The sequence below is a fragment of the Barbus barbus genome (assembly GCF_936440315.1).
Source record: "Barbus barbus genome assembly, chromosome: 34".
NCBI classification, from domain to species: Eukaryota; Metazoa; Chordata; class Actinopteri; order Cypriniformes; family Cyprinidae; genus Barbus; species Barbus barbus.
This window is the reverse complement of record NC_136762.1, coordinates 3,228,469-3,255,343: the sequence shown is the minus strand read 5'-3', so window position 1 is coordinate 3,255,343 and position 26,875 is coordinate 3,228,469. Positions and strand designations below refer to the sequence as shown.

General features: G+C 36.1%; 2 protein-coding genes across 2 annotated transcripts; one reads left to right on the top strand and one right to left on the bottom strand.

Moving 5' to 3' along the window:
* The first annotated feature begins 5,024 nt into the window (after window positions 1-5,024).
* Window positions 5,025-16,637, top strand: LOC306853965 (glutamate carboxypeptidase 2-like). Its single transcript, XM_079391692.1, has 19 exons — window positions 5,025-5,217; window positions 5,922-6,024; window positions 6,807-6,993; window positions 8,065-8,166; window positions 8,802-8,927; window positions 9,026-9,212; window positions 9,704-9,797; window positions 10,396-10,491; window positions 12,099-12,184; window positions 12,277-12,396; window positions 12,473-12,555; window positions 13,459-13,522; window positions 13,693-13,760; window positions 13,837-13,925; window positions 14,037-14,127; window positions 14,240-14,504; window positions 14,870-14,951; window positions 15,092-15,184; window positions 16,206-16,637. The coding sequence occupies exons 1-19, from the start codon at window positions 5,136-5,138 to the stop codon at window positions 16,396-16,398; spliced, it is 2,211 nt and encodes a 736-aa protein (XP_079247818.1). The 5' UTR covers window positions 5,025-5,135; the 3' UTR covers window positions 16,399-16,637.
* Window positions 16,638-19,965: 3,328 nt separating this feature from the next.
* chordc1a (cysteine and histidine-rich domain (CHORD) containing 1a) lies at window positions 19,966-26,512 on the bottom strand. The gene is made up of 11 exons (XM_079392778.1): window positions 25,935-26,512; window positions 25,587-25,636; window positions 25,286-25,342; window positions 24,825-24,985; window positions 24,493-24,596; window positions 23,582-23,640; window positions 22,690-22,760; window positions 22,503-22,605; window positions 22,301-22,420; window positions 22,129-22,191; window positions 19,966-21,047 (listed from the first exon to the last, which is right to left on the bottom strand). Exons 1-11 carry the CDS (start codon window positions 25,996-25,998, stop codon window positions 20,877-20,879), a joined length of 1,023 nt encoding a protein of 340 aa, XP_079248904.1. The 5' UTR covers window positions 25,999-26,512; the 3' UTR covers window positions 19,966-20,876.
* Window positions 26,513-26,875: the final 363 nt, after the last annotated feature.

Sequence of the window (26,875 nt, the reverse complement as noted above, 5' to 3'; positions counted from 1 at the left end):
TATGCTAGAATGCACTTTGATTTCTGGAGGGAATTTGCCTTTAATTTTCGCCAAAACTGTAGAGTACAATGATTTGAAACTGAATACAGTAATATTTAGGGTGACTGTGAACAGGAATCAACTGAAAGAATGAGCAAACCTATAAAGGAAAGATTTTATGTGTGTTTGAAACTGTAAATTATTAGAATGCACTGATTTTTGAGTGATTTTCTTTACTTTTCTTCAAAACTATATAGTAAAATCAGTTGAAAATTAATACAGTAATAGTTAGGTTCTCTCTGAACACGAATCAATTGGAAGAAGGAGCAAACCTATAAAGGAAACATTTTCATGAGTGTTTGAAAATGAGTAATGGTGCAACTGCTAGAATACACTCATTTTGGAGTGAATTTGCTATTAATTTTCTATTTACTATTCAGTAAAATGACTTAAAAATGAATACAATAATAGTCAGGGTAACTGTGAACAGGACTCAATTGAAATAACAAGCAAACCTTTAAAGGAAAGATTATTATGAGTGTTTGAATTAGGAAATTATTAGAATGCACTGATTTTTGGACTGATTTTCTTTACTTTTCTTCAAAACTATACAGTAAAATCAGTTGAACATTGATACAGTAATGGTTTGGTTCACTCTGAACAGGAATCGACTGGAAGAATGAGCAAACCAATAAAGGAAAAAAAAATATGAGTGTTAGAAAATGGGACATGATATAAGTGCTAGAATGGACTTTACACTTGGGGTGAATTTGCCATTAATTTTCTCCAAAACCGTACAGTTTGAAAATTAATACAGTAATAGTCAGAGTAACTGTGAACGGGAATCAATTGAAAGAACGAGCAAACCTATAAAGCAAAGATTTATATGAGTGTTTGAAAATTAGATGCGATGTAAAAGTACTTATGCACTTGGATGCTTGCGGTGAATTTGCCATTAATTTTCTCCAAAACTATACAGTAAAAATATTTGAAAATGAATACAGTAATAGTCAGGATCTCTGTGAACAGGAATCAATTGAAATAATGAGCAAACCTGTAATGGGGCGAACAAGACGTGAGACATGCAGATCCAAGTGCAAGCTTTTATTTATAAACATAGTCAATAAACAGGCAGGATCAAACCAAGGCAAACAGGTATGGTACGGGCAAGACACAGAGCAACCCTAGGGCTAGCGAGAGTCGACGATCGACGAACAATATCCAACAGGGCAAGGCAGAGAGATAATCCAAGTATACGAGCAGTAGTCCAAGAGAGGTGCAAACAGAATCCAAATGGCAAGGAAAAGGGTAAATCCAGGAAACACGGGCAAGAATCAAAACACTAGAAAAACACACAAGGCAAGACTATGACAACAAAGTGGGTTCAGTATCGCAGCTAAAACTAGGAGAGTTATAAATGCAGAACAATTCTGGAACTAAACAGAAAAACACAGAATGGCTCGGTAAGGCAGCTAACACTAGGTGATTGATAAACGCAATACAATACTCAGCCGAGAGGAAGAGGAAGTCCATGGTTTATGTAGGGTGTGTGATCAGTGCACTCAGCTGTGTGTGTTGTCAGTGCAATGGATGATGGGAATTGTAGTCTGAGGTGACGTGCAACAGATAGTGTGGTACAAGAGTCCATGTGGTGAGCGAGTGGCCTCTGGTGGTGAGTTAACGGAAGTTCAAAGACCAGATTCATGACAAAACCTATGAAAGGAAAGATGTTTACGAGTGTTTGAAAATGGGATTTGATTTAAAAGTGCAAAGATACACAAGATGCTTGGGGTGAATTTGCCATTCATTTTCTCCAAAACTATACAGTAAAATTACTTGAAAATTCATACAGTAATATTCAGGGTGACTGTGAAATGGGTAATGGTGCAACTGCTAGAATGCACTTTGTTCTTTGGAGTGATTTTGTCATTAATTTTCTCCAAAAACATACAGTAAAAAGACTTGAAAATTCATACAGTAATATTCAGGGTGACTGTGAACAGGATTAACTGAAAGAACGAACAAACGTATAAAGGACAAATTTATAGTGTTTGCAAATGGGACATGATGTAAAAGTGCAAGGATACACAGATGCTTGGGGTGAAATTGCCTTTAATTTTCTCCAAAACTATACAGTAAAAATATTAGAAAATGATTACAATAATAGTCAGGGTCACTGTTAACATGAATCAATTGGAAGAATGAGCAAACCTATTAATGAAAGCTTTCTTCTACTTTGGCTCTCAACGAAGGCGGACGTATTTTTCTTTCCTCTCCTACCCTTACCCTCCCTGCTTTGCTCTCTCGTCTCGTCTCGTCTACTGTCTAATACTTGAGAGACTCTCTCTGCACTGCTCTCCAAACGAAATGATGAAAAATCATGGATTTGATCAACTGGTCTCCCAACGCAATTGACACCATTGGGTTCGGGGAACCTGGCTGTCCTGCCGGAACGTTCGCAGCTGGCTACACGATGGATGCATGGGAAAGGTGGCGGGTCGTGTGTCTGGCGGCTCTTTCTGTGGAGGACATTGAAGAAGATATCTACCTATTCGGAACCACGATAACAGGACTTCTGCTGATTGGATTAGGCTTTGCCCTGGGTTATCGAAGAATTCGGGAAACGGGAACAGCCATCAAAAGCCTCACAAGGCTGCCCGTCATGATTGAAGCAGTGGGCAGAGCAGTCAGCACTGAGACTGAGACTATTAACCGCAATATGGATAATATTACGGAGAGGCTCACTGCTTTGCAAAAGGAAAATTGATGGATTTGGAGACCAGAATGGACAAAGAGAGTAGCCGTGAAAATCGGAATGCGGCTACTCACCCCAAGACCAAACAATCGCAATCTTATCTTCTTTCTGCTTCCCTCATCCAACATTGACCTCGGACAAGGCTGTTGTTGGAAAACAACCCCGGGAAGAGCACTGCAGTGTGTGACGCTCTCGCGTTCCTCCCCCCCCCTTCCACAGTCACCTGGTGATTGTTGACTCTGTCTGGGTCCTGATCAAGGCTGTATCCATGGCAACATGCTGTGTCGCTATCACAATCTGCGGACTGAGACAACTTATTTTGAATGCCAGCGGGGGAGGCTCTCCAGGCCTACAAAATGCACGAACTCTTACACACATACATACACTCATACGCACATATATACAGATATGCACTCACCTCCCCACCCACGATCCATCGCCTTCGCCGCTTTGTACCGCCAGTCTGACAAGCGGGTCTGTGACCGGCGCCAAGAAATGGCTGCTGGACTGGATGGCTGCTTGCCGGAGCAGTTGCAAGTTGCAAATCTCCCCTGTTGCAAGTTGTGTGTCTATGTTGTACAGATTTTGTGCTTTTGTTGCTGGGGTGTTTTTCCTGTTCTCACACTGTACTCCCTAGGGAGCATAGTTTGGGGGTTATTTCCCCCCCCCCTTCCTCATGTTATGCCGTATTTCTTCCTCAATTCCCTGTCTTCCTGTCCTGTCTACCCCGTTGTTATATTGTATGTATGTTATGTATGGACAGGTTGATGGCTAATTTCGCTGGTACTTGTGATTTGCTATTAACTTGTACAAAAATTGTACAGTAGATTTAACTTGAAAATTAATACAGTAATAGTCACTGTAAACAAGTATCAGTTGAAAGGTGTACACACACACACACACACACACTGTAAAAAAAAGAGAACTCAAAAATCTGCTGAAGCTGTGGTTGCTTTATAATTTTAAGTTGGCTCAAAATTTATTTATTTATTTTTATTTTTACAGTGTATGGCCTATATATAGTAACATTGATAAATTATTTATTTTAATAAATGTACAATACAAATGTTAATGTACAAAAAATAATGTATTCAGAAACATTAATCTAATGTTCAAGTCATTAAAAAATCCTGAAATTTTATTATGTAATGATATAAAATTATAAAATAGCAATAAATACATATTCTGATGTCGCTTTATGGTCTGTTTAGGGTTGAATCACGTTTAATGCAGACATATTTTGGGTCACCATGAACAGCAATCTATTGAAAATATCAGCAAACGTACAAAGGAAACGCCGTTATGACCGCTTCTTTACATCCATTTTGACCGCTTCCAGCACCCAGTAAGTGCATTTCCCTTTCAAACAAAAAAACATTTCCCTTTCAAACATCCGTGTATTTTCAGACGGCGGCTGGCTTGACCGCAGTCCGTCAAGGGTAGGGACAGTTGCAACATGTTGTTGCAGCACATGCTGTCCCTTTCCACACAACACTGATACACTTGGATAACTGCTAGTTGGTCAAACTAGTTCTTAAGACAGTGACTAAGTGCATGCAACTGGCTTTAGTTCAGAAACCTTTCAAAGATGTTAACATAAGTAGGCTATTATTACATTTTAGTGTCTTGATTCTAATTAAATTAATATTTTGTAGTTCAAATGTATTGTAACATTTAACCAAGACAAGGTTGTTACATGTTACTTGAATTTTTTTTTCCTTCCATTTACCATTCTTTGTTTTTATACAGCCAATTTAACTTATTAAAGACCATGTCTATGCACAAATAAAATAAAGAAACTGCAAAATGATATTTAAGAATGGTTTTAATTACATTTTAATGAATGCAACTTATTCAAGTATAAATTGTGTGTATATAGGCCTAATCATATGTGCACGTGTTAAAGCAATGTGGGTGAGTAGCCTACTGATGTTGCTTTATTGTATTAAAATGCTGGCTTTCTAATGCAAACAGTCTCTGGAGAACTAAAGGAAATGCAAAAAGTGTAGCAACCTTTCTCCCACTCTCCCAAATTAAGTGTAACACTTAACGAGAAGCTTTGCGCACTGCGTTCATATTCTGCTGTTCTGTAGCCACAGATTTGCTGGTCTTGTCTTTTTCTCCTATACAGATCACTTCCAGGACCCTGTTCGTTATTGTACTAAATTAGTTTTAATCGTTTAACCACCACAGCGTCTCGTCTCCATTGGAGTGCAAGCGGCGATTGCAAGATTAAAAAAAATATATATATCAATAAATAGAACAAAATAAAAAATAAAAGACTGCACGTGACGTCACTCGCGGAAGCGCACGTACTGAGAACAAGTCTGCAGCCAGACACTTCTCTCTCTTGGTATTAGCTCGCAAACTTCCAACGCGTTCATGTGAGGCGCTTAATCAGATGGGATCTGAGGATAAAATAATCAGCTGGATCTGCCGGGTAACGGTTATCACGGCGTTCTTCTTTATTGGCTTTATTATTGGTGAGTTTTTCTACTTTTATAAGTGTTTATAATTATCTGCAATGCCTGTCGTGATTAATGCAGTTGTTTTAGACTGACCACTGCGCATTATTTTAACAGGGGATAGTTGATACATTTGTTAAAGTTGTTAAATACTAAGACCCTTCAGATTCAACATTAACTCTTGTTTTTGCTTTTCATTGCTTATGGTCAAAATAAACACACTCAGGTGTTTGATACCTGTTGGTCTCACCTGTCCAGATCTCGTGCGCTGCATTCCACAGTTCTTGAATGCCTCCGGGACAGGTGTGACTATACTGAGACCCCATTCACTTAAACAATACATCTTTATGTAAAAACGGGTGTTTAAAGGACTTTATGCATTTATTTGGGATATAAATGTACACAGTGTTGAATAAGAGACCAGTAATGAAAAAAAAAAAAAAAATTTTTATCAATGCAGTTTTTTTTCTATTTATTTTTGGCTCTAAAATATTGTAGAAAATGTGTTTTTGTTGTTGTTAAAAATCTATAAAAATGACTATTAAAATTTTTGAACCAAACTTGCATGGACAAAGTCATGAAAATTAATTTGTGAATGGAAAGCGTGGGAACCCTGAATTCAGAATTCACTATTACTTCTTCTTATGCAGATTAATCACTAATATTTTTTCAGACATGGTTTGGTGTAACAGGTGTCTGTTTCTCATAACTGCTGCTCTCAGGTTGGTTCGCTCGACCTACTGTCAATCATGGACATGCATCAAAAAGCTTCCTGCAAAACTTTCTGGATGAGATGCAGGCAGAGAATATTAAACACCATCTCAGGTGGGAAAATGATGCCTGTCTGTCCACATGCCCCAAATAAACTAGCCCTGATGTTATTGAATAATATCATTAAAGGAATAGTTCACCCAAAAATGAGAGAAAGGAGAATGTTAGTGATTATTTATGATTATTTTATGATTGTTGAAAATGATTAAATTCAGAATGTCCTTCACGCGTCAAAATGAGTCCAAAACAGCTGATAAAACATCACAAAAATCCACGAGTAATCCACATCACTCCAGTCCATCAAATAGGACATTTGTAACTTCAAATCATTTCTTCAGGCTAAAATTACAAGTCCTCTATCCATAATATTGCTTTCATCAGACGAGTCATCTCGTCTGAATCAGGGGAGAAATATCCACAAATCAAGCACCATTTACAAGCCAAAACAGTCCTAAACCAATACGTTGGTGGATTTTGATGTGAGAGGACAACTACAGGAGATGGACATTTTCACTGTTGGAAGCGTTGTTATGGATTATGAACAGTTTGGACTGGAGTTGTATTGTTTTTATCAGCTGTTTGGACTCTTATTCTAACGGCACCCATTCACTGCAGAGGATCCATTGCTGAGCAAGTGCAATTTAATGCCAAATCTCTTTTGATGAAGAAACAGTTCCATCTATTTCTTGGATGGCCTGGGGTTGAGTGCATTTTCAGATCATTTTCATTTTTGGGTGAATTAATCTTTTTAGTGCATATCTTCTGTGCATGCCACTCTAAAACATACAGCCTGCTAACCTAGATTTTAAGATCGTAATTCATTGTCACCTAAACAGGAAGTTCACAAGGCTGCCCCACCTGGCCGGATCGCAGCAGAATCTGGATCTGGCAAAGCAGATCGGGGCCGAGTGGATGGAGTTTGGGCTGGACTCAGTGGAGCTAGTGCCGTACGACGTGCTGCTGTCATACCCAAATAAAACTAACCCCAATTACATCTCCATAGTGGACCACCTGGGCAATGAGGTACATACTCTCAACCAGAACCCAAACACACACAAACAGTCCTTCTTCTTGGACATACACTTTCAGGATCAAGCAATAGATTATAAATTATATTTTAGTTTGAGCAATTGTGTAGATATAAAAGACTTTTCCTTAGATGTTGCAACAGACATTGCAAAACCCTTATCAGTCAACCAGTAGTTTGCATACTGAAAGTTTCCTTATGCTATTAAGTGCACTTAGTTGTGAAAGCCCACATGCACTTCTTCTGACTAGACACATCTGCACTCTTTTAGAATGAAATTCCATTTTATTTAAATTTGTTTAAATAGAATGTTTAGAACAATAAAGGTCTGATGATGCCATAGGAGAATGAACTTTTAGCCATTTTATGAAATGTATGTGCTTTCAAGAAACCAAAGCAATGATCTGAAGAACGTTTAATGTGACTTTTTTTAATCCCCAAAGCAACTCCAGACCCTTAAACAGCCAAAACTAGTTCTAGATCATGAAGTGAGTTCAAAACTGAACCTGTCTCTCATGATATTAGAAGATTTGGTGTGTGTCTGTGTGTGATATTAAGGCCATTTATCTTGTCACCAGTGAGGCTGCGAGTACACTGTAAACAAATTTCAAACGGTTTCAACTAATTATTATTTAGTAACTAGTTCCACAGAAATTTTACGTTCAGTCAATTTCTGACTTCGAATTGTTATTTTTTTAGTTGGCTCAACCTTTACTGAAGTTTTATAGTGCACGTGCACGTGTCTTTATTAGTTAAGTCAATATTAGCATAGCTAATTGTTGACTGGATTTGAAAATAACCATTCATTCAATGTTTTTCAAATATATTTGTGTAGACTTAATATAATATGTCCTCTCAACAAAGGCCAAGCAATAAAATTAGCTCAACTTAAAACATTTTGCCCTTCCAACATTTGGTTAATTAGATTTTTTACAGTGTAAGGACTCCAGCTTGGTTGTCATGGTAACAGGTTAAAGTCCATGACTGTATCTGTGGATGTTTTATAGTGATTATGGTGCATAATCTAATAAATAACAGAGGTCGACATGTCACTTTCCCTCTCTCAGATCTTTAACACCTCTCTGGCTGAGCCGGTCCCTGAAGGTTATGAAGATGTTACCGATATCGTCCCTCCTTATAGTGCTTTCTCTGCGAAAGGACAACCAGAGGTGATGCTTGAATAGGCAAATACAGACAATCAACATCAAATCAAAACTGACTGTTTACAGTCTCAATGCATAATCCTGGTCATATTGGCCTTGATTGGTTGTCTTTATAATGTTACATCAAATTAATAACTTATACTGCTATTCAAAAGTTTGGGGTCTGTTTCAAAGAAATTAAGACTTTTATTCAGCAAGGATGTATTAAATTGAACAAAAGTGACAGTAAAGACATAAGGTTACAACATATTTCTAGTTCAAATAAATGCTGTTCTTTTGACTTTTCTATTCCTCAAGCAATCCTTAAAAATAAAATGTATCACATTTACACAAAAATATGAAGCAGCACAACTGTTTTCAATGTTGATATTAATCCGAATGATTTCTGAAGGATCATAATACACTGCAATCTGGAGTAATGATGCTAAATTTCAGCTTTGATCGCAGGAATAAATTACATTTGACATTATATTCGCATAGAAAACAGCTATTTTAAATGATAATAATATTTACTGTTTTACTGTATTTGTGATCAAATGAATGCAGCCTTAGTGAGCTAGTTTTTAAAACATAAACTTTTGAACAGTATCGAACTTTTAACTTTCCAGAAGTAAAATGAACCTGCTGTTTGTGATCTGTAGGATGAGCTGGTTTATGTTAATTACGGTCGGACGGAGGATTTCTTTAAGCTGGAGAGAGAGTTGGGAATAAACTGTTCAGGAAAAATCGTCATCGCTAGATACGGCAAGATCTTCCGTGGGAACAAGGTGAGGTTTGGACGTGATGTTTAACAAGTTGAGTATGTTTCACATATGAAAGAAAATACTGTGGGCTCGGAACGACATTTGAGTGAACTAGTTTGCAGGTGAAGAACGCGATGTTAGCGGGAGCTAAAGGGATCGTGCTGTTCTCGGACCCTGCGGATTACTGTGCGGACGGCGTGGAGCCGTATCCCGACGGCTGGAACCTGCCAGGAGGAGGCGCTCAGAGAGGAAACGTGCTGAATCTGAACGGGGCGGGAGACCCGCTCACACCCGGATACCCGGCCAAAGGTCTGTGTTTGTGCCTCAGAGAGATCTCAGTGATTCTCAACTGATTTTATGATTAATGTAGAAAATGATTCAATTCAGAATTTCCTTGTTGAAAAACATCACAATAATCCACATCACTCCAGTCCATCAATTAAGACGTTGTTAACTTAAATCGTTGCTTCAGGCTAAAATATGAGTCCTCTATCCATAATATTGCTTCCTTCAGTGAAAAAGCAATCTTGTCTGAATCAGGGGAGAAATCTGCACAAATCAAGCACTATTTACAAGACAAAACAAATATGTTTGTGGATTTTAATTTGAGAGGACAACAGGAGATGGACTTTTTCACTGAAGGAAGCGTTATTATATATTATGAACAGTTTGGACTGGATTATTGTGATGTTTAGAATTTCATTCTGATGGCACCCATTGGTGAGCAAGTGCAATTTAATGAAATGAGATTCTCAGTGAAATTACTCTCTTGATCACCGTGATTCGTCAATGTCTTGTAGAATACACCTACAGATTGAGTCTGGAGGATGCAGTGGGGCTTCCCAAGATTCCAGTGCATCCCATCGGATATCATGATGCGGTTCACCTGCTGCAGTGAGTCGGCCACGGCTAAAAACATTTGAGTCAACTCAAACAAATAAAAAATAAGACATAAATATTATTATTATTGTTTTTTGTATTATTGCAATAGTATATTTCTTTATATATTAAAATATATATATCATGTATTTAATATTAAAAAGAAACACAAAATATATTTTTAATTTAAAATAATCAGTATGTGATGAATGCATTATTATTCAAAATAATTTTTTTAAATTATAAAAAAATATTTAATTTCAATGTAAAATTGCAGTATCATCTACAATCTCTTTCTTAGTTCACCTGAAATAAATATGATTATCCAGTTATTATACAATTATACAGATACAATTATTAAAACACAGCAGCTAAAAATGGTTTTGAGTCAGTTATTTCTATCTTTTGCTGTAGTGTGTCAGGAGAACATATCAGTTTACATTTCCAAACATTCATTTTGCCATAATAATCCAGTGAGATTTTTGTCTGAGAACAGCCAGAGATCCACACAGAGATCTGATCTGATCATCATCCAGTCTGTCTGGAATGATATGAAGAAACATCTAATAATTTTGGCCACCACTGTACAATTATATAATGTCTCTTCCTGTAGGCATATGGGAGGACCTCTTCCGCCGGATAACTGGAAAGGTGCTCTGAACGTCTCGTACAGAATCGGACCGGGATTCATGGGCGGTTTTAATCAGAAGTATGAGACTTCCTTCCTGACAGACACTTCTGCAAATCCACAATAAAACCTCTATTTTATCTTTTAAGGCAAGACACTGCAGGCATGCACTGGTCAATTCTGCTTCCATAACAAGTCTTCTTTCAGACTAGATGAAAGAAAACATCCAAAATACACATTTAAGTGTTTATTTTAACGAACTTTGTCTATTTGCTTTCCTGTAGCTCAAATAGTAGAGCATGGCGCTAGCAACGCCAGGGTCATGGGTTCGATTCCCAGGGAAAGCAAGAGCTGATCAAATGTAAAAACTGTAACTTGAATGCAATGTAAGTCGCTTTGGATAAAAGCGTCTGCTAAATGCGTAAATGTAAATGTATTTGTGTCTGTAGATTTAAAATGCAATACATATCTGTAAAGGCTGAGACAGAAATATTACATGAAGAGAAATCCTTTGTAAAAAAAAAAAAAAAAAAAAAAAAAAAAAAAAAGGAAATTACAAGATTTTCGAACCTGACTTCATCCAGTGTTCGGAATTCTATTCTGGAAACCGATTCAAATACAAATGCATATTAAATTATATACGGTCTCATTAGCATATTTACATTTTAGAAATATGGTGTATATGAATATGGTGATGTCTATTAGTCAAAATCTTGATCTGTTCCCCTGTGGTGTCTTGCCTTAAGACAGCATGAAATAGTATTAACAATGCTTCTAATATGACAGATTTCTAAGTAAAAGAGAATAATTAGTGGTAAAATTACTAGACTGCATCATGAAATGTTGGATATGATTACAAAAGGTTATTACACTTCTATGTAAGATTACGAATGATGTGCTCAGATGAATCATACCATGGGCATTTATTAAAGATGTAAACAGTTATTTCATGTTCAGTCAGACAGTTAATTAGTCAAAACCTGAATCTGCACATTGTCCAATCCTGACCTTTAACCCCAAAACCTGTGATCCTGCTGTTATGAAGCGTTACTTCAACTTTACACTATACATAATCAGCTTACGCATATTTGTGCACTTCTGGTAATGGTTAACTCATTTTTATGCATGATGTCAGCAGGACTGGGAGGTTTGTGCACTCAGCGTTCTCAAAGAGAGACGACACACATTTGTTTCCCACAGCACACACACACACAGATTCACGCAGCTTCACACACTTCTGTGGCTCTGTTGTTGTTCTGTAATGAACTCTGGAGGTCGGCCAGTTTGATACAAAGGCCTTGTGTTTGGGATGCCCATCACACACACACACACACACGCACACTATTAACATCACTTGCATTTAGATAGATAGATAGAACAATAGATAGATAAACCGAATCTCACCTTCTTGGTGATGTCATAAACCAGAGTGTGTAGGGAGAGAGTGCAGTCGACTCTCAGTGTGTACATACCTGCACACACACACACGCACACACACACACGCACACACACACACACACACACACACACACACACACACACACACACACACACAATTTAGCAGGCTGTAAATGAAGGCTGTAGTTACATTAATGCATTTGGCAGATGCTTTTATCCATCAATGCATGCATGCAGTGTAAAGTAAAAGACTAGAAAATATTGATTGGATTTTGTCTTTGAAATTTTAGTAAAGTGCGTATGAACATCCATACCAACAATCAGGTGACGCGTATCTACAACGTGATTGGCTGGATCAGAGGAGCGGTGGAGCCAGGTGACATCTGGTTTTCTTAGTGTTTAGTGTAGTTTTTAGAGTTGTGTTACTCTGTTTGTGAAGGTTTATTTTGTTCTGATTTGTGTGTTCAGACAGGTACGTGATTCTGGGCGGCCATCGTGACGCTTGGGTGTTTGGAGGGATTGATCCCGTGTCAGGAGCTGCTGTGGTGCACGAGAACGTGAGAGCGGCTGGGAAACTCATGAAGAAAGGTGTGTGTCATCTAGATTAATGCGTAACAGTAACACTTTGTTTTTAAGCAAAATGATCATTCTCTGTGTGTTTTAGGTTGGAGGCCGAGGAGAACGCTGATCTTTGCCAGTTGGGACGCAGAAGAGTTTGGTCTGCTGGGATCCACAGAATGGGCAGAGGTACGAATGAATGAATGAAAGAAGAAATAAATACAATCAAATAAATGTTTGACTGCATTAATGAATCAATTAATTAACTATTGATTGAATGAGTGCACAGAAAATGATCAAAGGAAGGAATGAATCAGTGATTGAACAAATGAATGAATGCTTGACTGAATGAACAAATTACAGATAAATGAAGAAAATGAATAAATGAACAGTTGAATGCAAAAATGAACTCTTCATTGAACAAAAGAATCAATTAATCTTTGAATGAACAGAATGAACCACTGAATGCATGAATGAATGAATCATTGATTGAATTAGTGAAAAAAATGCTTGAATGGATGAATGATTCATTAAATTAAATATAAATGCAGCAATGAAGGAATAAAGCTGAATGAATTAAAAAATGCATGAAAAATGAATTAAAAACACTTGAATGCGTCAATGAACATGTGAATAAGTGCATGACTGAATGAGCAAATTAATGGCACATAAGTAAACAAACCACGTGAGTTCCTTAGAAGTATTTAGTCTATATCAATGTAATTATTGATTAAATTAATGAAAAAATGGATGAATGAATGTATGAGTCATTAATTGAATTAAATAAAAATGCATGAATGAAGAAATAAATCATTGATTGAATGAATTTTAAAAAATGCATGAATGAATGACTGAAAGAATACAATAATGAACAAATGAGTAAATGCTTGACTGAATGAACAAATTAATGACCAATAAATAAACAAACAAATTAACCACAAAAATGAGTGAACAGTTTCATTTAAAAAAGAAAGAATTCAATGAAAAGAATCAGTGAATCATTAAATAAAGGAATGACTGAATGAAGGAATAAATGATTGTGTATCTGTAATCAGTACCTCAGTGTGTTGTTACTCTCGTGTGTGTTTGTAGGATCACGCCAGAGTCCTGCAGGAGCGAGCCGTGGCTTACATCAATGCAGACTCTGCTATTGAGGGTCAGTGACACACACACACACACACACACACACTTCATTATGAGTGTCTCTGTGCTGTAAAAGCAGTGCTGATCTCATCTGCAAGAATTCAAGTCTCTTATTCTGATAGTGTGTGTGTGTATGTGTGTGCGTTTGTGTGTGTGTGTGTGTGCATGTGTGTGTGTGTGCAGGTATGTACACACTGAGAGTCGACTGCACTCCCTCCCTACACACTCTGGTTTATGACATCACCAAGAAGGTGAGATTCAGTTTATCTATCTATTGTTCTATCTATCTATCTAAATGCAAGTGATGTTAATAGTGTGTTTCTGAAGGTTTCGAGTCCAGAGGAGGGAGAGGAGGGCATGACTTTATATCAGAGCTGGCACAAACGAGACAACTCCACAGAAAGAGATGCACCATGGTAATAAAGAGCAGCTTCAGGATGATGACGATCATAATCATCTATAAGAACATCTGACTGATTAGAGATGCATGCCTTTTCTAAGCAAACGTGTGTGTGTTTTCTCTGTAGGATCAGTAAACTGGGCTCTGGCAGTGATTTTGAAGCGTATTTCATCAGATTGGGCATTGCATCTGGAAGAGCGAGATACACCAAAAACCGAGTGAGAGTATTTGTGTGCTACGCTGTTTTAGACCTGCATCTATGCATAAACATTAGTTACACATTTAGCATTTAAACTTAGCTTACAACCATTTTCCACCCTGTTTCTCCAGAAAACCGAACGCTACAGCAGTTACCCCGTGTACCACAGCGTGTATGAGACCTACGAGATCGTGGAGCGGTTCTACGACCCCAGCTTCCGCCGGCTGGAGGCCGTGGCCCGTGTTCGGGGAGGACTGATCTTCAGTTTGGCCGATTCTCTGATCTTACCTCTGGACTGTGTGGAATACGCCATGTCTCTCACCAAATACGCCAGCAGCATTCACCAGCTGGCACTGAAGCATCCTGCTGCCATGGAGCAGTACAGCGTCTCTTTCGGTACTCACACTATCCAGCCATGTAGCATGTTCACATAAAAATAGTGTGCCATACACTCTTTAAAATATAGGTTTCAAAAGTGAAACATTTCAGGTTTCCCAAAGAACACCATGTTTTTTGAACATTCTAAATGACCTTTTTCCAGTATGAAGGACCATTTGTCCATTGAAAAGATTCCATGGATTTTAAAGGTTCTAATTAAGAACCTTTATTTTGAAGAGTGTAGGGTAAAAGTATGAGAACTGGGACGCAGCTCATTTCTTCTCATGAGATTGTAATCTGCGACTGTTTTCCATTCAGATGCAAAGCTCTTGATGTATTTTGTTCCTGTCAGTCAGCATCTTTCTTTATGGTTTATGTTCTAGATTCTCTCTTCTCTGCAGTCGAGAACTTCACCGTTGCGGCACGAGACTTTCATCAGCGTCTTGATCAGCTCGACACCTCCAAGTACAAATGACAAAATGACTAGGTTTTCAAACAATTTTGGAATGGTTTTATATAGTGCTGCTAGAGTCTGGTGGCTTTTAGCTGATGACATGTGCTCATTGTTTCTTACACCTGTTGTCTTATCTGCATCTGTCTGTCAGTGCTCTGGCCGTGCGGATGGTTAATGATCAGCTGATGTATTTAGAGAGAGCTTTCACTGATCCGCTGGGATTGCCTGGGAGACCATTTTACAGGTAAACACAATCTGTCATGACATTGTGGAGTTCAGAGAATCATTAATGACCACTTGACAAGGATTTTTAGGACTAGAAATGTTACTAAAAATAAAACGAATAATAAATATAAAAAAATATATATTATTTTTTTTTAAATTTAACTTATTTCAGTGAGTTGCCAAAGCATCGATTTTCATTTTTATATAGTGATTTATTTTTATTTAGTATTTACTTGATTTACTAAAATAATAAAAACTATATAGACATTAAAAAATATAAAAAAGTAACAAAATTCAAAACATTTAACAAAAATTTTAATTAAAATGAAAACAAATAACATTTCTTCTTATTATTATTATCAATGTTGAAAATAGTTGTGCTGCTTCATATTTTTGTGGAAACCATGATACATATTATTTTTCAGGATTCACACTCAGCACTCAGCATTTATTTGAAATGGAAATATTTTGTAATATTTTATATTTATATTATTTTTGGTGCATCTTTGATGAATGAAGTATTAATTTCTTTATTTACTGACCCCAAACTTTTGAACAATACTGCTTATCTATGGTATTTTGTTTACTAATTGTAACATTTGTCAGGGAAAAATACATTTATGCATTTAGCAGACGCTTTTATCTTACATTGCATTCAAGTTACAGTTTTTACATTTTATCAGCTCTTGCTTTCCCTGGGAATCGAACCCATGATCTTGGTGTTGCTAGCGCCATGCTCTACTATTTGAGCTACAGGAAAGCTGTATGACGAATTGCTTTTCACAGATGAGTTACGCACTCAAGTTTAATGCTTGAGATTAGTGGTTTGTTTAAGTGAGAAACTGCGCTTGCATAAACCACATGTTTTGCAGTATTAGAGCTCAAAAGAACACTTCTAGGTCTGGTCTGCTCCTGTTAAATCCCAAATTTACATTACCAGTACTTCCATTATGACAATAATTACCACTTGGCTGTTTTGAGATCTGTTTAAGTATTACCTCTGTCTGATTACATGTCTGTTTTTCTCTCATCTCTTCCAGGCATATCATATTTGCACCCAGCAGTCACAATAAATATGCGGGTGAGTCTTTCCCAGGGATTTATGACGCTTTGTTTGACATAGAGAACGCAGTGGACCCGCTGAAGTCCTGGAACGAGGTCAAACTCCAAATCAGCATCGCCGCCTTCACTGTCAACGCAGCTGCTGAGACGCTAAAGCCTGTCGTCAGCTAGACGGCCTTCTTTTACTTCTGGTTTTCAAAACATGCTGTGGATACAGGACTACACAGGGTTCCCACGCTTCTTGAAAGCACTTGAATTTCAGACATATGGATTCAAGGCTTGGAAAGTTCTTGAAAACAAACTTGGGTCCTTGAAAGTGCTTGAATTAAATTTGAAATAAATTTTGTTTCTAAATTTGTCCTATATGTGCTGTCAAAGACTAATGATTGGGGTGGAGATGGAGTAGCGCGAAAAAAAAAAAAAAACTTAGCGTGTGTGTTGATGCGCAGCCTAGAGCCCTGCACGGGACAGTTTTCTTACGCCCGCTCCCGCTGAGTTTCTGACCATTACCGCCCCGCTCCCCCACACATTATAATATTGTATATAATCTGTGAAAAGTGAGCACATCTTTCCAGCCTAATTATTAGGCACATTGAAAGGCTATTCTGATCATATTTTTTTTCCAAGCACATTTTAACAATTCCAAACCGCATCAATCTTAGTAAATAATATTAATTTTGTATTTAATCATTTATAAGTGATATATAATTGTCCATGAAGGCTGGAAGTGAAAAACTCCTTACATTCAGGTGTGCAGAAGTATTAGGCAGCTTTTCTTTCACAGATGAAATGAGCCAAAAAAAGAGACTTAACTGAAAAGTCAAAAATGATTAAATCCCCATGAGAAATGTTCAAAACTAATGCTATACAGAAATTGTAAAGTTAAGGCATGACCGTTGGTCAGCGAAATGCTCATAGTAGGGTCAGACAAAAACAGGTGGAGAAGAAAAGACCCATGTTAACGGCAAAATAATTCAGAATTAGGTGTGAAACCATCGGGAACCATTTAGTCTCCAACGCCACCATTTTCCAGAACTGCAACCTTCCTGGAGTCTCCAGAATTACAAGGTGTCAGGTTCTCAGAGACTTTCCTTGGGTAAACAAATCTTTAAAAAATGACCCTCACTTAACAAGAATAACATGCTGAAGTGTTGTGAAATACATGAAGACTATTTTTTATAGGCTTTATAGACAGATAATAGAGAGAGTGGCTCATGAAGGACCAGCACCACATCCTCTTGTACCACTTTTTGAAGAATTTATCTTCCAGAATCTGGCAGTAAGTATTAGGAGCTCATTTTTAGTCATTCTCTGCAAGACAGACTTTTCAGGATAGGAGATGGACTAAAAATGAACTCCTAAAACGTACTGCGACATGTAGCTAAGGAGAAAATGTAGAACTAAAAAAATAAGAAAAGCAGCTTAGTGAAAAGCATTTACAGTTTAAAAGTTTTCTTTTTTTGCAGATTTGCACGTGCAAGGTTTAAAATGTTCATGACATATATTTTTTTTTAAATATTGAAGTTTTGAGCAGCTGCATGTTTGAGAACCTGCATTCCTCTTGGTCAAAAATGAAAAAATGGGATTTACAAAATAATTTTGACTTGAGTTTAATTATTAATGAGTAACGTCTCTTGAGAGAATGCGCTGATTTTTAATGTTAACAGATTTTACCGTGTTATTACAACATTTAACCACTTTTTTTTTTGCAAAATTCTTTCAAATTTAAATCTTGTACACGAACTACAGCAAAAACCAGTTTGATGCATATTTGATCAATATTTTAGAATATTAACAGTATTGACTTCAATGGATTTCATTGAATTCTTTTGAACACGACTGCTCAAAACAGTCTTAATTTATGAAACCTACATATTCAAAACATTATTACTCAGAAATGTTTAATGTACATGTTAAGTGTAAGTGAAATGTTTAGTGCTGTAAGGTCTTTCATGACACTACATATGCTGGGGTGTGAATTTGATATAAAATAAATGGTGCTTAAAAAAGTCCTTGAATCTGGTGTTCATGAAAGAGTGGGAACCAACATGTCAGCAAAACTGTTAATATGTCAGTGCTTCATCTACAAGGGACTTCCCATGCAGATCTGACTCTTAGAAGAACGCAGATAAATGGTCAAATATTAAAGGAATGGTTCACCCAAAATTAAAATTTTGCTGAAAATTTACTCACTTTCAGGCCAACCGAGATGTAGAGTTCGTTTCTTCATCAGATTTGGAGAAATGTGTCTCTGCATCAGTGTCTCAGCAATGGATGCTCTGCAGTGAATGGGTGCCGTCAGAATGAGAGTCCAAACAGCTGATAAAAACATCACAATAATCCACACCACTCCAGTCCATCAGTTAACATCTGGAGAAGCCAAAAGCTACTTCCAGCTAAAATATGAGTCCATGATCCATAATATTGCTTCCTCCATTGAGAAAATCATCTGGTCTGAATCAGGAGTGAAATCTGCACAAATCAACATTTACAACAGGTAATTTTTGTCTTCTCAAGACATTAACTGTGGATTATTGTGATATTTTTATCAGCTGTTTGGACTCTCATTCTGACGGCACCCATTCACTGCACAGGATACATTGCTGAATGAGTGATTTAACACCTCATTTCTCCAAATGTTACCATGAACAAACTCATCTACATCTAGAACGGCCCGAGGGCAAACTGAACTATTCCTTTAAACAGATGTCTTTCATCCAAAGAGATTTGCAGTGGACAAACTGCAGGGATGGCATTAATTGCTTTAATTTAGTACACAACCTATGAATGACTGCAATGTTACAACCCTAGGCACATTTTACACAAATAATAGTGTTATATTTCATTTAAAAAAATCAAAATTGTGACCATTTGACTTCATATGTGAAACAAGCAGATAGAAAAAAGATCAATTATGAAAGCAATATACGTCACTTGGAAATCTTGCACAAATTGTTGCATTTGACCGAATTGTTTGCAAAACCATTTTGTCATTTAAAAATTTGTTAAAACATGGTTTTACTACAGTAATGTTGTAGTAATAAAAACATTACAGATTAAAATCACTGTGAAATCTTTATATTGTACCATGCAGATAGGATTAGGAGGGGAGAGCTCTGGCACAGTTCAAACTTTTCACAATATGTTACAAATTTTTTCACTGCTGGCTTATTTTAGGAGAAGTGTAGTGAATAGACCTGAAGAGACCAACATCCCTGGTCCCCAACAGTATCACGTTTTTGCCAGGTTATGTGGATGCATGTAGGATCTGCTATAGTTTCTTATAATCGCCTATTTTGACTGGAATTGTGTTGGACATAATTATATTTCAAAAATACTCATTGCTTTACCTTCCCCTCTTCTCAATGACATACATACATGTTAACCAAATAATGCAAATCAGCTTATAAAACCAAACAGAATAGCTAAGAAAAAACTTTCTTCTTTTTTTATTGAACTTTATGTGTAGAGAGGGTCATCCGCGGATGCACATGGTAATCAAGCGCATGGTTCACAGAAGATTGCTGTTGTAATAGTTTTAAAGAAGCCCTGAAACCCTGTATAACTGCTGTTTCAGGGCTTTTTCAGTTTCAGCACATGCCGCTCAAAAGGTCTGTGCACGGCCCTGCTGTCATTTGCATTTTTGAAAGATTAAGTAAAAAGCATTTGCATGCTTTGGAAAGATTAAGTAAAAAATTACCTGAAATTAAATTGAATGATCAGACAGAAAGACAAATTTGAGAGTAAAGTACAACAATTTAATGTTTACAGTAACACGAGATAAATTCAGATGCAAATACACAGTTTTCCATGATTTTACTGCGCTTTTTCTAGTTGAATTTGAACCAAACCTGAGTAAGTCTACGCAGCATGTGTTTATGGTTGGATTACTTTCTCGTCTCTACATTCAGGACAACACAGACGAAACTTTCCAGCCCCCGACAGGAACGAAATTGTAGGTGAAAGTGCATGACAGGAAATGATGAGAATTCAGAAGGCTGTGAATCATCAGACGTGGAATGGAAAAAGCCAACAAAATGAATTATATCTGCTTGTGTAAATGCTGACGGCACTCACATATTAGAGGAATTAACCACATTACAGACAGAGAAAACAAGTCTAAACCAAATTCTCAACTAATAATGATGGTACTTCAAGTAAAAAACACAAAATATATCTGACTTTACAGTAGAAAAGCCAGAATTGCTTGACCAAATCATTTTATTGCCATGCTGACAGTTAATAATGGAAACGTTTAAGAAACACTTGATGCCATATTAAATATAACGCCATATTTAATTTTTTTTATTTCTGATGAGTGAAACCAATTAATCAATTACAAGTTGACTGCTGTGATGTCAAATAAAAATAAACGTCATCAGCTTCAACAGTTAAAGACAACTAATTTACTATATTTTTTTTACCACTGATAACTTAAAAATAATGTAGGATTGTACTTCCATCACTCACAGCTTTTCATTCACATCAAATTAATGTCTACTGTTGTGCTCATCAGACATGAATCCACATTATGATTTTTATGACCTCCAATTAAATAAATAATCTCTTTTCGTTTCCTAGTTAAGCAGTGTGTGGTGACTGTACGGTGGCACAGACCTGAAGGTTTCATCATTGGCCACTGCAGTCTGTCAGAGTCCGAGCACTTTCTGTCCATCTTGACTCTCTGTCTTCTCATTGGTCGGTTCAGGCTTTGGAGGCGGCAGGTCCAGCCGGGCCCAGGCCATAGGCTCCGCCTTCTTCATGACTACCTCCACTTTAGCAGCCATCATGTTCACTACACTCTTACTGATGTCAATTACCTATCAACCGACACAATCAGAAATCCATAACATTAGCACAATACATTAACTTTGAGTTTCAAGCTAATGTTTTGTCAGGTGCCTCAGTTACAGGGACAAAAACAGGTGCTTTTCCCTTATTTATGCTGTAGCGCCATCTAATGGCTGCAATACACACAATAAATCATGCGTACATCCTATTTATTTTTGTTCTTTATGACTATTTTCCAAAAATGTTTATACTATAGTGATATAATCAAATTCAATATAAATACCTGGGAGTATAAAACATTCATATTTTCTTCACTATCCACGACAATTCATTAAAAAATTTATTTTCTAATAAATTCTTATATAGGAACAATTTGTTGTCTACCAGTGTTTATATACTATTATAATTTGAATACAATTTTAAATCGGCTTTTCATTTCTTCATTTTAATTTTAGCATATATATATTTTTTTATTATTAGTTTTTGATAAATTAATTTCAGTTTTAGTTTACTAATTAAAACTTGTTTTATTTCAGTTAGTAGTCTAGGCAACATTTATAATTTTTTTCCACTTTTTTTCATATTTTACTGTAGATTTATTCAATTTAAAAAAGCAAGTTTAATAGTTATAGTTCACAATAACAACACTGTTCTGAATCATTTCAAGCACTAAAGCAGAAGATTTTAGATCAAAGGTTTTTAAGATCATGAGAAATAAAATTGTAAATAATTTAATTAGCAAAAGTGACATTATCTAGAAAAAAATTGTGGTAGGTAACTAAAAACGAAATCATTTTTGTGACTTGGTACATTAACTGAATTAAAATACATAAAAACTTACATTTATTATATTTCAGGTAATTGCCAAAGCAACATTACTCATTTTCATTTAGTTTAACTTGATGCACAGAAATAACTAAAACTAAACAATTATTTCTAAAAGCTATATTGACATTAAAAAACTACTAAAAATGACAAAAACACAACAAACATCTAAAACTTTAACTAAACTTAAAATAACAGAAAAAAATAAAACATTACAAATATTTATTCAAAAATGCACTACTATGATATAATATGGTTTAACAGCAGATGGTTAATGATACTCACGCCCCACAGATTCATCTTCAGCTCAAATTCTTTATCTCCCTCAAAGTTCAGATGCATTTTCAGCTGCAGATACATTACACATCATTCATCAAACAACACAATTACAGAAAAATAATAAACAATATCCCGACACAATGCCACAAGAAACAACAGTCTGCTACAATTAGCTCACCGAGGTGCTGTTCGCTTCCACAGAACAGAGCTCAGGGTTCGTGTTCTTTGCATAGATGGACATGGTCACCTGACTTCCTGTCTGGTGCCAATCATATCTACATGGAGTCACTTTCTTACCCTGCAGGGAAAGAAACATCATGCATCTGAGAACCGCTGTACGTCACGTGATGTGTGTGTGTGTGTGTGAGGCCGCAGCTCACCATGTCCTTCCTCCACTGGTGTGATCCTTTATTACAGCCCTGCTGAGACAGGAAGGAGTTAAAATCTGACGTCTTCCTTTTACAGCAGGTCCAGTACTTCATCCTGAAATGCAAATATAGATGCATGCTCATTAAAAACACCAAAAAAGGAAAAAACAGCCCCTGTTCAGCGGTAAATGCTCCTCACCCTTCATGGAAGATGGGCACCCCAGGATGATATAAACACATCTCCTCATCAGTCTTTGGTCCGTTGTATGTCTGATAATCAGGATCACATATTATTAACATGCTTATTTCATTATAAAAATGGGTTTATAATAAGGTTCCACTTGCTCACATTGGTTATATAAATACATATATAGATATATGTGAGCACAAAACCAGTCTTGCATCGCTGGGGGATATTTGTAGCAATAGCCAAAAATACATTGTATGGGTCTTTTATGCCAAAAATCATTAGGATATTGAGTAAAGATCATGTTCCATGAAGATATTTTGTAAATTTCCTATCGTAAATATATCAAAACTTCATTTTTGATTATTAATATGCATTGCTAAGAACTTCATTTGAACAACTTTAAAGGCGATTTTCTCAATATTTAGATTTTTTTGCATCCTCAGATTCCAGATTTTCAAATAATTGTATCTCGACCAAATTTATTCAGCTTTCAGATGATGCATAAATCTCAATTTCGAAAAACTGACCCTTATGACTGGTTTTGTGGTCCAGGGTCACATGTAGATATGAAATCATGTTTTTTCATTGTGCATTCCTATTAATCTGAATCAAACTGCAGTTGGGTTATTTTGATAAGATTAAAAAGTTATTAAAAAATACTAACATAATAAAACAATAAAAACATGATTGCATAATAAGCAAATAAACTCATATATAGATCTGTAGATGTGTGTGTAATTAACTAATTAATGTTAATTAATAATGTGTGTAATTAATTAACATTACACAAAGTTGTAACAAATGTATTGCTCTTTGTTAATGCATTATCTAATGTTAGCTAATGAGACCTTATTGTAAATTATTTTGTGCACAATGAATACAGAACAAATGTTCTTCTAACCTTCAAGCAGCCTCCATTTTTACACGTCGTCCCAATTTTGACCTCAGCTCCTTCCTCATCTGGAAATCAAAAATGCATCCATTTCAGGTTTTGCATGCAGTCATGTGATCAATGAGAATTTATTTTAAAATATATTTGTTAAATAAACAATATAGATTTAAAATGTATTTAATATTTAAGTTTATTTTAAATATATTTTATATAATTTAATTATTTATATATATATATATATATTGAATTGAAACATTTATTTCGAACATGTAAATAAATATAGTAAAAATACAATACAAAATAATTTTAACTTATGTCCAAAAAGGAGTAGGAAGCAGCATAAATTTATTTAATCCTACCCCTTCTCCACTCCGCGTTGATAATAATAATCCATAACAATAATCATCAAATAAAGTTTATAACTCTGTCATCTCATCCTTGTCTTAATACACTCTTTTGACTTCCCTACATATATTTACAGTATATATACAAACAGAGCCTAAATAAAAACTATGACTAAATAATCTGTATGAACACCTAATCAGATCCGTTCTTCCTCCATATACATTCTTCTGAGAACCATACATTTATACTGCTTTTTAAACTGGGCATTGCTTGACGTAATTTCACTCCACATACAGAAATACAAAAGCTTCTTAATGTCGTACGAACATAAAGATGCCTAAAATTACACTCTCTCTCTCATATATTATTATACAAATCAGCATCAAAACCTACCTTAGTACATGATCTAAACACGTAATAACATCTTAATAACCATAATAATTAATTAGTTTTTTAATAATAGAATAAAACCATGTAGAACTGGATTCACTTTATATAATTTATTATAAACATATTTATTCCATGCACCACTTTTATAATACATAAAATCAGAATCTAAAAAATCTTTATTTGACCTTTTTCTTCAGGTTGATCAGCCCCTGTGAGTCTGAGCTTCTCGAGCGCCTGACTGAGAGACGGAGCCACTTTCCTCTGCAGCTCCACCAGCGGCTCATCAGAGCTGCGACACAGTAGCACATTTATTTATATAGCACAATATAGTGCAGAGACAAAACTGCTTAAACAAGAAAATAAACGTCGCATAATTCATAAATCATGAAAATGATGACAGAAGATGAGTGTCATTATTCGGCTCGGTTCAGTCAGTGTTGCAAAGTTCATTAAAAATGAAGCTGATGATTTTTTTGATGAATTAGCAGCTAAAGTAATAATGACGATGAGGAGTTACCTGGGTCTCTGTATGAACTCCAGCGGTTTGGGTGCCTGGATGACGTACTCATTAAACCTGGGTTTGAGATCCTCCAGCTCTTTCTTCACTCCAGAGACCTTCACGTCCGGTTTCACGGGCTCCAGCGGCTTCTCACTGTTATGAGGACCTTTAGTGCAGCCCTGACAAAAAAAAAAAAAAAAAGCATGCACAAGTATTCCATGGATGAGATGCGGAACAGATAAACATACTAGGATTCTGCAATATCTCTGAAACAAAGATTCTGAAAGAATTTGACTTGGTTCTGATATCTGGTTAGATATATTTCAAAAGGAGCTGTTTGAAGACAAATGCAAAACAGAATGACTGTTTGAAGCAACCAGTAGGACACATGCATTTGAGTATCAAATGTTCTACTAAACATGAAAGATGAGTGAAATCTGACAACGATACGTCTTCCTCCGAGGATCTGAGCCACTTACCGCAATACTAAGAAAATCCGAGAAGTCTGTCGTCCGTCTCTTACAACACGACCAACCCTGAAGAAACAAGAGATAAAGAAAGTAAGATGGATTTGTTGGAATATCTTTTAAAGGATAAAAATATTTTCTCATCACTGACACCAATAAGTACCAGTAAATAGTACAAAATATGCACTTTATTTGCAACTGTGCAAAGGAACAGTCAGATAACATTACTGATTTTTATTACTGCTACACTCCAATATGAACACGATTATGGAAAGAATAAATATTTTTATACCCATGATATTCAAACCCTCACCTTCAGAGCATCATGGAACACAGGAACTCCTGGATGATACGTACATGCATCTGCAAAACATGATTTCACATTTAAAACTAATGAACACTACACTATAAACAAATACACAGTTAATAACATGCATGCATGCATGAATCCATAAACAATGACCATTTATATTTATGCATTAACAACACCACGTGCATTTTTGGCTCCACTAAGCACAGACAGGAAACCAAAGCCATGGAAGCTCATTGAATGTAACAGTATGAAGGTAAATATTAAATAGCGCGATATATATATATATGAATGAACAGACTTTAGAAGATGAGTTAAGTTCATGAATGGAGGCGCGTGACAAACACTCACCTTCAGGATTGCTTTCTGGATCAAACCGCTGCCCGCAGCCTTTATTATAACACAACACCGACATCACGGACACAAATCAAGTATTCACAACCTTTAATAACTCTCTCTTTTTATGATATTACACTACGTTAAGCGCCGCCGGAAACTCGCGCGAGGCGTTCGGGAAAATTCGCGAACTCTCAGGAACAAGCGAGAATGTTATCAATTATGAGTGTATTAATTATTTTGACAATTCACTGTGCATTTTTCAGTGTAACGGCTGTTAAAGCTTTTTCTTTGTCATCATTCAGCGTAATACAAATTATTATTTGGAGCTCTTTTAAAATAGGTGTTGTCACGTGATACATGCTACTTTTCTCACCATATAACAGTGTGGACCAATCACAATCACTTACGATTAATAGATAGGGCTGGATCATTTTATGAAAAAATACTGAGGCGGATTTACATTACTGACGCATGCAACAATTATTGAAATTAAAATATTTAAATGGTTAAGATTTGTATCTTTCAAGTGTCTCCAAAACAGAAAAAACAGCCGGAGATATGAATGAGTGTAGATGGAAGATTAGGACCTCAAAGCGCCTCCTGGAGGAAGAACCGTAAAATAAACCATTTTTAGCTCGGAACATCCGATGCAACACACGGCAGGGACTCGTGCAACATCGGAAAAGATCGGAAAACCCAACGTTTAGTGTGTGGGCTCTATCAAATGCACGGTGTTATTTTTGTTATTAATTTATGTTTTTTATAATAAAATATTTGAATAAATAACATTATTGTATTCGGATTTTTTTTTTTATCAAGGGGCAATATTTGGCCCCTGAAATGTATTTAATTTTTTAATTACACGAGGCAATAAGCCTAGAAAAAGAATAAAATCACTTTTTTTTGCATTTTAAAAATGCATGAAAGTTGCAAATCATAGCATGTGTTTTTAG